Source organism: Orycteropus afer, unplaced genomic scaffold, assembly GCF_000298275.1.
Source record: "Orycteropus afer afer isolate SDZICR_OR568_19922 unplaced genomic scaffold, OryAfe1.0 scaffold00014, whole genome shotgun sequence".
NCBI classification, from domain to species: Eukaryota; Metazoa; Chordata; class Mammalia; order Tubulidentata; family Orycteropodidae; genus Orycteropus; species Orycteropus afer.
In genome coordinates, this window is record NW_006921601.1 from 17,634,194 (window position 1) to 17,647,337 (window position 13,144).

Sequence of the window (13,144 nt, forward strand, 5' to 3'; positions counted from 1 at the left end):
TTCTCAATTCTATTCCATTGGTCTATGTATCTGTCATTGAACCAATACCAGGCAGTTTTGACTACTGTGGCTGTATAGTAGGTTTTGAGATCCATTGCCTAATCTTTTTAAATCTCTTTTAAGAGATGAACTCAAGACACCCTACATTAATCCTGTCTCATTAGCATAGTAGAAAACTCATTCTCAAATGGGATTATAACCACAGGCATGGCCTGCTTCCAGTATATTTATGGACATCCTGGGAAAAGAGATACTCTTCTGTGGATTGGGATTCTGTTGTGCTGGTTGCAACAGTCTGTGAGCGAACAATCCACCATTCAGCCTGGAGATCTTTGATTCATCATTCGCTGAAGTCAACAGCCAGTATACTGCCTGCCAACCTTGAACTCGTCAGCCCCTACAGCTGTGTGAGTCAGGAAAAGCCTCCAGCTTGACGTTTGACCCAAGAATTTGGGACTTGCGAGCTTCTGTAAGTGTGTGAGCCATTTTCCTAAGATAAATTCCTCTTTCTCTCTCTTTCTATATAAGCTTTACTGATTTTGCTTCTCTAGTGAACCCAGTCTAACACAATGGCCCAGCCAAGCTGACACATAACCTTAATCATAATAGCCAGCAGTATTCTTGCTTTATATCACTGCTCATTACTGCCAGTCTTACATAGTTAATGTGAAAAACAGTTTGATAGATTTTTTTTTTTTACTATGGTCCTAAATGTGAAATGTTAGATAACAAGTTAGTTGGTAAGTGAGGAGTAATTGTATAGTCATGCAAAGTAGTAGGACAAAGTAGTTTCTCTTGCTCCTGTGGTATGAGTAAAAGAGCTGTATGTATTAACTTTCAATACACATTAGCTAGAATTTTTTAAATGTGGTTATTTATTTATTTTTACTTTCCATGAGAATAGGTTTGTTCTTTCATTACCCAATAATTATTAAAGTAAGGCTGAATTAACAAATTTGATATGACATGTAAGTATTTTTCAGTAGTCTAGACAATGGAAAGTCTTCAAAAGCTATGGTGTTGAGATTTTGCAGAAACTGGTTTTGTTTTATAAATGTAAAATCCATTTTAAAAGTATGAAGATGGTTAATATGTACTGAATGGCTGTGACTAAAGCTAAACGACAGTGTTTGTATTTCACTCTAAAAATATAACCAAAAAAACCTGATTTGACTTAGGCCCTAAAATATCCCCCTTATAAAATATAAATCAAAGTCTTATGGCAACAATGTCAAAGAAATCCTGTGTCGCAAGACACAATAAATTATGATATACCCAAGGTGCTGGTTTTCAATAAGCTAAGAAAAAAACAAACCAAAACTAAAAACATCTGAGCTTACTTACTAGGGAATTTGGAATATGAGTAAGATACAACAAACACACTACATGGGAGAGGGCACTGATGTGGGATAAGGCTGCTTAGAAACCAAATGTGATTATGTAATACTAAAATGGCCAACACTTACATTGGCCATTATTGTTATCAGTTAACAACTCAATCAAAAACACGGCAACAATCAATAACAATGCATTCACAAACACTAAAATGAGCTCTTGCAAAGTAGGTTAATATAATGACAGGAACAAGAATAAAAATAGCCAAGGAAAAGATAAATTTTTTTCCAGTGCCAGAAGGAACTAGTAAAAATACACAGCATGTGTATCAAGGAAAAAATGATTTCCAATATGAAAGATTTCTGTAGTTTTTTGTGTTGAAAATACCAATAAGAGTTTTTGTAAAAATATGAGGCTTAGTCTCTTTGACAGTATCTTTTAAAACAAGTTACAAGCATTATCTCATATACATAAAACAAAACTTCCCATTTGGAAATGGAATCCACTGGAACAAAGAAGAATTAATGTTATATGTCACAAAGGCACATCTGTCCCTTCATGGATTATTTATCCAAAGAACTGTCCCTCTCAAGATGTGTAGTAGCTCCATAACAACTTTCAAGGGAAAGAGTCCAAACAACAGATTCCAAAGTGTTCAAACAAATCCATCTTACTCAAGGTCAAGTTCCCAGGCCAGAAAAGCACCTCAGTTTGTTATTTTCTTTCTGATCTACCCCTCTTGGTTATACCAAAGTTTTCAAAACACTAAGTAAATCAAGATTGAAGGTATCTGCACCACTTTCTGATAAATGCACTCCACCGAGGAAAACTAAACCTGGAGAAGCATGGCTGACAGTAGATCCTCTGAAGAACTTCATGAAGGAGTCAAGTAAGGAGTCAATTTCTTCACACACTTATTCATAAAATGTGTTTTTTTTAAGAGCTGTACCACCTTTTTCTGGGTATCATGTTGGACCACACTATTCTAACATTCTTGAACATTTGCTTAATAAATCTTAAATCTTTCTTAATTCATGTTACAATATCCAACAACTCCATCACCCCTAGATCACTGTCACCCAGGTGCACCACCAGCACATCAGGATCTGGAATACAGTGCTGTGCATAAATTAAGGTGGCAATTAACTGATACCACATATCATGCCACTCTTCCTTATCCAATAGAGTTTGGAATCCTCCACAGAAATGCCCAGCTGGGGACCAAAGTTTCTCTTGAGTGGCCATTTTTCAGCCCAGAAAACCTACAAATGACCACACATCCATACCTGCTTCTGCTTTCTTCTGGCATCTGCTATTAAAACTCACTGCTGTCGAGTCAGATCCGACTCATGGGGCAATCTAAATATTTACTGCCTCATAGACCCAATGGGGGTCACTATGAGTTGGAATCAACTCGATGGCAATGAGCATCTGCTATTAAGAGAACATAAACACATATTAACGTTGTCTCCTAAGCTTATTCTTTTTAACTTGGTGGTAGCTTTGAACCTTGAAAACCAGAATTCAAATTCTTTTATAGTATAGTAATGCCAATATGGTGAGTTATATGCCCAGTCCTAACAAAAATGTTTCACTCTTAAGAAACACATGTTTAACCTGGAGAAACAGAAATTTAAATTTTTAGCTGTTTTAGAATTTAAGTTTTATGCTATCAAGAAAAGTTTGCATTCCTTCTGCTGTTTTTGCTGGTATACAATGCCTGAAATGGAAAGATATTTCAAGGAAAGGTGCCCAAGTTCTATATCTTTTCCCCTTGGTCTTCCATTAGAAAATGCTTTTGAAAAGATGATATCCAAAACACATACCAGCTTTACAATGATTTCTGGGAAGAATTTAAATTATAGATCACAACTTTTCCCTCCCTTAAATAATAAAACAAGTTTACCAAAATATCGTTATAGTTGCCCACACCAAATGAAGTATACCACAGACTACCCAGAGCATTATTTTCACTGTTCAATTGTCTTCCACTACTTAGTCAGTGCCTTTGGTGAGTTCCAATCTTATGAAGAGATACTTTTGAGTCAAGCTAGGCAGGAAGTTGTCTGCCCATGTAACAGAAAAGCTGTAAAATGAAATGACAAAACAAATTCTATGATCTTTTAAATGATGTTGTTTAAAAATCTACATTGAAAGGAGTCAGAGATCTGCTTTAAGTCCCAAGATGTGCATCAAGAAGGCTGTATCTTCAGCCTTTTTCACTACTGTCTCAGAAGTGGCTGCTACAAAGAATGCAATCTCAATTAATTTTTAGATAGTTCTTTTACCTCAATATTGTTGTAGATGGTTGAAATCAATACTTGCAAAGCAGCCACATCATTAATAAAAAGACAAGTTAATTAACGGTGCCTTCAGTCAGGTGGTGTTTTACACCATAAATTCAAAACTCTTAGGAGTGAAACTGGGAGCTCTGGTGGCGTAGTGCCTATGACATCTGACTGCTAACCAGAAGGCTGGTGGTTCAAACTCCCCGGAAGGAAGGTTGGGCAATCTACTTCTGCAGGATACCACCTCAGAAACCCAAGGAGGGGTCACTGTAAGTCAGACTGACTTGATGGCAGCGGGTTTTTTTTTTTAAAGAGTGAAACTACTAAGTTCCAAAAAGTACAAGGATAGATAACTCCATTCATTTTATTATTTTCTAATAACCTTCATTAACACAGAGAATAATAGCATAAATCCTGTCCATTGATATACTGAGAAAATACCGATTATTTGTGAACTCTAATACTCAAATGATACTGTTGTTTCTATTTTCCTTTATTCCAATTGTGAAGGTGAACAGTGTTTTGCAAAATATACCACTGAAAATCAATGAAAAAAATTCAAGTAGGTAAGCAACAAAGGATAGAAAACAACATATAGTAAAGATACCCTGTAGTTAGTTGCTGTCATCCTAAATTATTACAAAAAGATCATTTCTTTCTAGCCTAAGAAAGTACTGTTGGGAAAAATAAATAAATAATAAAATTTAAGTTTTTTGATCATCTGTTCTAAAATCATTAGATCTGATTTTAAATACATTATTTCCCCACACCCCTATTTTCAGGACATATGAAAATCACCAACTCTAAAAAAATGTATCATACATATTGTACAGACAGTACCCAAGCTATGAACGAGACCCATTTCCAATTGTGTCTTTGAGAATTTGTAAGTTAACGATTCCACCACTGTGGAAAGCAATAGGCCGATTCCATAAAATGCTGGAATTAGAAATACCATTTGACCGAACAATCCCATTACTAGGTACGTATCCTAAAGAAGTGAGAGCCAGGACAAGAACAGATAGATGGAAATCCATGTTCATTGCAGCACTATTTACAATAGCAAAAAGATGGAAACAACCTATGTGCCCATAAACAGAAGAATGGATAACCAAACTATGGTACACACAATGGAATACTATGCAACAGTAATGAAAAATGTAGAATCTGCAAAATACCGTATAACATGGATGAACTTGGAGGACATTACGGTGAGTGAAGTATAAGTCAATCAGAAGGACAAATACAGTATTAGTTCATTATTGTAAAAAAGTCAAGGAAAGGTTTACATATATAAACCTTTATATATATGGAAGGAAATTTTCTTTGTTGGTCACCAGTGATGGGAGGGGACAGACGGGTACAATGCAAAAAAAAAAAAAAAACCGAAAAAACCCATCAACCCGTATCACTTTAGTTTTGCATATTTCACTGTACATAAAATGTATTTTAAAAAAATTTGTAAGTTAAATTTGAAAAGGTGCATATTGTTCTTATTTAGCCTTACTTTAGTGCAAGAAAGGCTAGAAACCTTTTCAGTGATTTAAAAGCTGCACCTGCAAGTAGGAACTGTGATGAAGGATTTGTTTGTTGCAAGTAGGAGTTGGTTTCAAAGTAAGGGCAAATTTACATAACACTAATAATAGGAGCTCTGGTAGCATAGTGCCTAAGGCACTTGACTGTTTACCAGAAGGCTGGCGGTTCAAACCCACCAGCCACTCCTTCCAATCCTACTTCCGTAGTTATACTGCCTCGGAAACCCAAGGAGGGGTCGCTAGGAGTCGGGGCCGACTCGACGGCAAAACAACAACAACAATTGGCAAGTAAGAGTTGTCCATAAGTCCGAGGACTGCCAGTACTGAAACGAGTCGACATAAACCAATTTTATAAACTGAAGGCCTCTTCGAAGCAAAGGGATTAATTACACTAGCATCTCAATGAAAATCAGGGAGAGCAAGAGTACTACTCTCATTTTATTGATATGCCTGAATCAAATAGGAGGGTTTACCAAGATTTAGTGTGTTTGTGGATTAAAGAGCTCCCTAACTCAAATCATTTATACTGTAGAAAAAGAGCTACATTAAAATAAGCACAAGAGCATATTTTAATTAATCAGAATCATGCCACCAGAACCTTCATACCTAGAGTGTACCAAGGACAAAACAGTAGAAATAAACAGTTTGAGCATATACATTAGAGATAATTATTAAAGTGTCAAAAAACGAAAACCAAACTCACTGTCAATCAAGTTGATTCTGACTCACGGACATCCCCTTTGGGTTTCTGAGGCAAGAAATCATTGCCTAGTCTTCCTTCTATGGAGTTGCTGGTGAGTTTGAACGACCAACCTTCTGGTTAGTAGTCAAATGCCTTGGGCATTATGCCACCAGAGCTCCTTATTAAAGTATCAGAAAATTTAATAAAAAAATTAATTTTGTAAGATTCTAAATCTATTCAGGCATTTAGCAAAATATTTAATGACAAACCTCTATAAACCAAGCACTGTTCTGGGTATGTAGGAAGAGGCTGAAGGTGGGAGGTGGGAGTGGCAGATTGATCAGGGTAGGCATGACCAAACCAAAACACCAAACTTACTGCCATTAAGTTGATTCCTACTCACAGTGACACTGTAAGACAGATTAGAACCGTCCCAGAGTTTCCAAGGTTGTAAATCTTTACAGAAGCAGATTGCCTCATCTTTCTCCCACAGCAAGTAGATCTGACCTGCCAACCTTTTGGTTAGCAGCCAAATGCTTTAACTTCTACACTACCAGAGCTCCTTAGGTCTGACTGTTCCATGCAAAGGAAAAAGGCAGTGGACAAGTCCTAAGACAGAAGAACAGGTACAAGGAGATGAGAAGTTATTTTTACGGGAGGGTGGAGATAAGAGGAGACAGGATCATGTAGGGCCTTCTAGGACTAATAACACTACAGTGAACTCAGGACATTGGAAGAATCATTGGAACAGTTTCAGCAGCAGGGTGACAGGAAAAAGCAACTAAGAGAGATGTGGTAAGATAGATAAAATACACAGTGGTAGGAGTTACAAAATAGATTTATTTTTATGCCCTGGTAGAACTGGTTAAGTGCTCGGCTACTAGCCAAAAGGTTGATTGTTCGAACCTACCAGTCACTCTGAAGGAAAAGAATGTGATAATCTGTTTCTGCAAAGAAACCTTATAGGGCAGTTCTACTCTGTTCTACAAGTTGTAATTGGAATTGACTTGCTGTTTAAGAAAACTCATCTATATGATTAGAAATCACTGAAAGTTTTAGATTATGGGACACTGACCCTTAAGAGTTTTCCCTCCACCAACCACCAAAGCCAAAGATGAGGAAATCGAAGATTTTTACCTACCTCTGCAGTCTGAAATTGACTGAACATGCAATCAAGATGTGTTGATTATCACTGGTGAGTGGAATGCAAAAGTTGGAAACAAAGAAGAACATGTAATATAAAAGTGATATGCACTTTTCCCAACAGGAGACTCTGATGTTCCCTATGTAGAAAAATATGTTTTCAAGGGTACTTACCAACAGTGGTCACGGGAGGCTGAGAAGGGTACTGGGAACTTGTTGTGGCAGGATACTGACTACTGGGTGGGTAAGGACAGCCTGGATAACCACTGAAAAAAGAACAAAAACATTAAATGTTTAGATGACACATTATAATATCTTTAAGAACCCCATTTGGAAAGTTAAACTTGACAAATCATTGTTTCACCAGTTAATGAGTTTTAGAGCTATACATGTCTATTCAAATAAAGTTCCACAGAAATTATATTAATGACACCGCAGTTACTCTTCTTCAAATAATATTTTATTATGTTTTTGATGAAAGTTTACACAGCAAATTAGTTTTTCATTTGACAATTTCTACACAAATTGTTCTGTGACATTAGTTCCATTTTCCACAACATATCAACTTTATGTTCAGTTGTTTGGATTTATTCTTAAAGCAAATGGTTAAAAAATACTCTTGGTTGGCCCGCTTATTTGAGTCACCTTCACAACAGAAAGCAACTATAACCTTCCTCAGGAAAGTCTAAAGCAGGACTAAAAGCAACAAATATTATGTGAGAGGACTTTTCTCTTTAGATTTCCTAGGCTATAAGAAACTATTCTATATTTACCTGTAGTTCATTGGTAACCTTTGTGAACATTTATAATGAAAATATTCCTTTCTAATTAAGTAACCAAACCAAAACCAAACTCACTGACATCAAAATGATTCCAACTGCGAGCAACCTCCATTGGGTTTCCAAGGCTGTAAATCTAAGGAAGCAGATTGCCTCATCTTTCTTTTGTAGAGGAGCTGGTAGATTTGAAACACTGACCTTTTGGTTAGCAGCCAAATGCCTTAACTACTATACCACCAGAGATACTTCTAACTAAATTAAGTTTTTAAAAATTTCTTCTCTATGGCTAGTTTCATGATCACAAAAAAATGCTTCAAGATCTATCCTGGAGTACAGTGCTGTTGTTGTTGTTGTTGTTATTTGCCATCGAGTCGGCCCCGACTCATAGCGACCCCTCCTTGGGTTTCTGAGGCAGTATCACTACGGAAGTATCCTTCCGAGGAGTGGCTGGTGGGTTTGAACCGCCAGCCTTCTGGTTAGCAGTCAAGTGCCTTAGGCACTATGCTACCAGAGCTCCCAGTGCTGTTAGGGATAGAATAATATCCATACACCTACAAGGAAAGCCAGTTAATAACACTACTATTCAAATTTACACACCAACCACCAAAGCCAAAGATGAGGAAATTGAAGATTTTTACCTACCTCTGCAGTCTGCAATTGACCGAACAAGCAATCAAGATGTGTTGATATCACTGGTGAGTGGAATGCAAAAGTTGGAAACAAAGAAGAATAACTGGTAGTTGGAAAATTTGGCCTTGGAGTTAGAAATGATGCTGGAGATCGCATGACAGAATTTTGCAAGACCAATGACTTATTCATTGCAAACACCTTTTTTCAACAACAGAAATGATGGCTATACATATGGCCAGATGGAGTACACAGTAATCCAATTGACTACATCTGTGGCAAGAAGCGATGGAGAAGCTCACTATCTGTAGCCAAAACAGGCCAGGAACTGATTGTAGAACAGACCATCAACTGCTAATATTCAAGTTCAAGCTGAAGTTGAAGACAATTAAAACAAGTCCACAAGATTCAAAATATGACCTTGATAATATCTCTCCTGAATTTAGAGACCATTTAAAGAAAAGATTTGATGCACTCAACACCAATGACTGAAAACCAGAGGAATGGTGGGATGACATCGAGAACATTATCCATGAAGAAAGCAAAAGGTCATTAAAAAGACAGGAAAGGAAGAAAAGGCTAAAATGGATGTCCAAAGAGACTCTGAAACTTGCCCTTGAATGGAGAGTAGCTAGAGAAAATGGGAGAAATGACAAGATAAAAGAGCTGAACAGAAGATTTCAAAGAGCAGCTCAAGAAGTTAAGTCAATTATTATAATGAAATGTGCAAAGACATGGAGATGGAAACCTGCTTAGCATTTCTCAAGCTGAAAGAACTGAAGAGAAAATTTAAGCCTCGAGTTGCAACACTGTAAAATTCTATGGGCAATATATTGAATGATGCAGGCAACATCAAAAGAAGATGGAAAGAATACACAGAGTCACTGTACCAAAAAGAATTGGTCGATGTTCATCCACTTCAGGAAGTGGCATATGATCAAGAACCAGTGGTATTGAAGGAAGAAGTTGAAGCTGTACTAAAGGAAGTGGCAAAAAACAAGGCTCCAGGAATTGACAGAATACCCACTGAGATGTTTCAACAAATGGATGCTCCACTGGAGGCACTCACTCAGCTATGCCAAGAGATTTGGACAACAATCACCTGGAAAACTGATTGGAAGAGATCCATATTTGTACCCATTCCAAAGAAAGGTGATCCCACAGACTGTGGAAAATCATCAAACAGTATCATTAATATCACATGCAAATAAAATCTTACTGAAGATAATTCAAAACAGTTGCAGCAGTATACTGACAAAGAACTTCCAGAAATGCAAGCTGCAGTCAGAAGAGGATGTGGAATGAGGGATATTATTGTTGATGTCATATGGATCTTAGCTCAAAGCAAAGAATACCAGAAAGAGGTTTACTTGTGTTTTACTGACGATGCAAAAGCATACGATTGTGTGGATCATAACAAATTGTGGATAACACTGAGAAGATTGGGAATTCCAGAACACTTCATTGTACTCATGAGGAACTTGTACATAGACCAGAAGGCTGTTGTTCGAACAGAACAAGGGGACACTGCATGGTTTAAAATCAAGAAGGGAGTGTGTCAGGGCGATTATGCTTTCACCATACTTGTTTAATTTGTATGCTGAACAAATAATCCAAGAAGCTGGACTACATGAAGAAGAATGTGGCATCAGGATTGGAAGAAGACTCATTAACATCCTGCATTATGCAGATGACACAACTTTGCTCACTGAAGGGAAGGATGACTTGAAATAGTTACTGATGAAGACTGAAGACTACAGTCTGTAATATGGATTATATGTCACTATAAAGAAAACAAAAATCCTCAAAACTAGACCAATAAACAGCATCATGATAAATGGAGAAAAGATTGAAGTTGTCAAAGAGTTCATATTACTTGGTTCTACAATCAACACCAATAGAAGCAGGAGTCAAGATATCAGACGTCGTATAGCATTGGGCAAATCTGCTGCAAAGTACCTCAAGAGCAAAGATACTTCCTCGAAGACTAAGGTGCACTTGACGTGGGCCATGGTATTTTCAATCACCTCATATGCATCTGAGACCTGGAGATTGAAAAAGGAAGACCGAAAAAGAGATGATGCTTTGAGTTATGGTGTTGGTGAAGAATGATGAAAATACCATGAACTACTAAAAGAACTAACAAATCTGTCCTGGAAGAAGTACAGCTGGAATGCTCCTTGGAAGTGAGAATGGACAGACTTCGTTCTCCTCATCCACTTTGATCATGTTGTAAGAAGGGACCATTCCTGGAGAAGGATATCATGCTTGGTAAAGTGGAGGGACAACGAAAAAGGAGAAGGCCCTCAATGAGATGGATTGACACAGTGGCTGCAGTGATGGGCTCAGGTATAGCAAAGATCATGGGGTTGGCACAGGACTGGGCAATGTTTTGTTCTGCTGTACATGAGGTCGCTATGAGTCGGAGACAACTCAACAGCTCCTAACAACAACACATATCTAATCTGTGTCATTCATGTATTCACATAAGATTCTAAATGAATTTTACTTAGAAGAACTGTACTCCAATCTCCTATCCAACATTATCCATAAATTTCATTTTACAACACCCTTGACAATTTGTCACTTTTCTCTATTGTATACAAAATATCTTATCGATATTAACTTTTAACGGTCCTAAATTTGTAATATGTAATGTCACAGAATAAGCAGTTAAATATCTGAAGACTTCTAACTATTCCCTTCAGTCTTCTCTCCATCAGGTTAAATATTCTTAGTTCCTTCAATTACTCTTCACATAAGAGATTAGATTTTCAGATCTAATCACCTTCCCCTGAATGCTCCCAAGGTTGTTGTGTTTCCCTTATAATAGAGAAGAAAAGCATGATAAGATGATTATTAGCTGCTAGTTGGACAATTAATCTTGATTATTTTTACTTTAGCTATAATTGACAGATCTATGACATTTGTGATTAGTATCAGCAAGCCCTCTGAGTCCCTTCAAGTTACTGATTAAAAGGAGCCAGCCCAAAGCTCTGGAACAAGGGGTCTGAGTTCATGGTCAGCAACTCTTTTTCAGTGCTGCTGTTCAAAGATTCCCTATCTGTAGTAACAGCTCACACTTTAAAACTTGTTTCCAAGAACAGTATGGTTGAAGTAGACTTGTTGAAGATGCAAAGTAATCGTGGTACTTCCTTGCAAAATCAAAACAGAAAAAAACTAATAAATATTTTTGTTCTTGGTACACTCTTAATGGATACTACCGAACACTACTTTTTCATTTCAAACCTCTTTAATAATCTATGCTAGAATGTTGCAAAGAAACACTGTCAATCTTACTGAAATTTTAAAATCCACCTTATTGATAACTGGAGCAAATTTGATTTTTTTTTAAAATCAAGTTTTCCCTTTTTTTAAAAAAAAAATTGTGATTTGAGTGGAAGTTTACAGAGCAAACTCCTTTTCCATATAGCAGTTCACATACATTTTGTTTCATGACATTGATTCCAATCCTTGCAATTGTAACAGCTCTCTTCCCACTTCCTCCTATGGTTACTGTTTTCTTATATGTCCTTCTTTCCTATGCATGCATTCCTGCCCTCTGAGCTATGTCCCTGTGTAAATACTGCCCTTCTGACCTACCATGATCAATTGTTCTAAGGAGTGTACCTACCTGCTGTAAATGTTCACCTTATTTTCCTGTTCATTGATTGGCTGAAGGCCATGGGAGTGAGCTCAAGTCCAGGCCTGAAGGATGATTAGAGGCCATAGTCTTGGGGTTTTCAATGGTCTCTATCAGACCAGTAAGCATGGTCATTTTTTTTTTAGTTTTGTTCCACATTTTTCTGCCACTCTATCCAGGACCTCCTGCACTGATCCCTTTCTGAGTGGATGACAGTGGTAACTGGTCACCATTTAGCTCTTCTGGTTTCAGAGTCATGTAGGCTGAGGCTGGTATGGCCCACTAGTCCCTTGCACTAGATCGTTTCCATACACCTTTGATTTTCTTTATTATGGTTTGCTCTGGGTGAGGAGAGACCATTTTGCATCTAGATGGCTGCTAGCAAGCATTTAACATCCCTATCTCTACTCACCAAAGGATGTAGAACAATATTTTTGTGCAGTACGTTATACCAATTGAGCTTGAGGATCGCCGTAACCATGGTCCTGAGCCCACAGGCCAATGACTCCCTCCCTCAGAGTGGCTGACTGTGGCTAAGAAGTTATCATACCTTATGGCTATTATTTGCCCTCTATTAGTTCTACTTATATGGACATTCTTACAGCACAAATATACAGAAAATATAAAGTATAAATATATACAAATATACAGAAATATTGTCTGCCAACATTATTTATGGTCATGGGTTTACTTCCTTTTGCCTAGACATACCTAATCATTCAGCCTATCTACGTATGTGTCTACCCATAGATTAATTTTTATTATTACTGAAAATGTAGTACTGTATATGTAAAAGTATTTATCTTTGCTGTCTGTACGTCTTGTGCACCTTTCCGAGTCTATCTTTTCCTTAGTGTTATTATGTTGGTCACTTGCTTTTATTGACTTTCCCTTTACCCAAATCAATACCTGTCTCCTACCTATCTAGCAATTTTCTCCCTTCTTCTCCCATTCCTGGAAACCAACAAAGGAAGTTTCCTTCCATATGTAAACGATTCCTTCACTTTTTACAATGTTGTTGTTGTTGTTATGTGCTGTCGAGTCAAACCCGACTCAAAGCGACCCCTCCTTGGGTTTCCAAGGCAGTATCACTACGGAAGTAGGATTGCCCA

General features: G+C 37.3%; 1 protein-coding gene across 1 annotated transcript in view; it reads right to left on the reverse strand.

The window, feature by feature from the left end:
- Nucleotides 1–13,144, reverse strand: part of TSG101 (tumor susceptibility 101) — an 87,502-nt gene that overhangs the window by 25,382 nt on the left and 48,976 nt on the right. Inside the window, exon 8 of the mRNA XM_042782790.1 lies at nt 7,158–7,249. Coding sequence (XP_042638724.1) covers nt 7,158–7,249 — 92 coding nt within the window. The remainder of the gene's footprint in view (nt 1–7,157; nt 7,250–13,144) is intronic.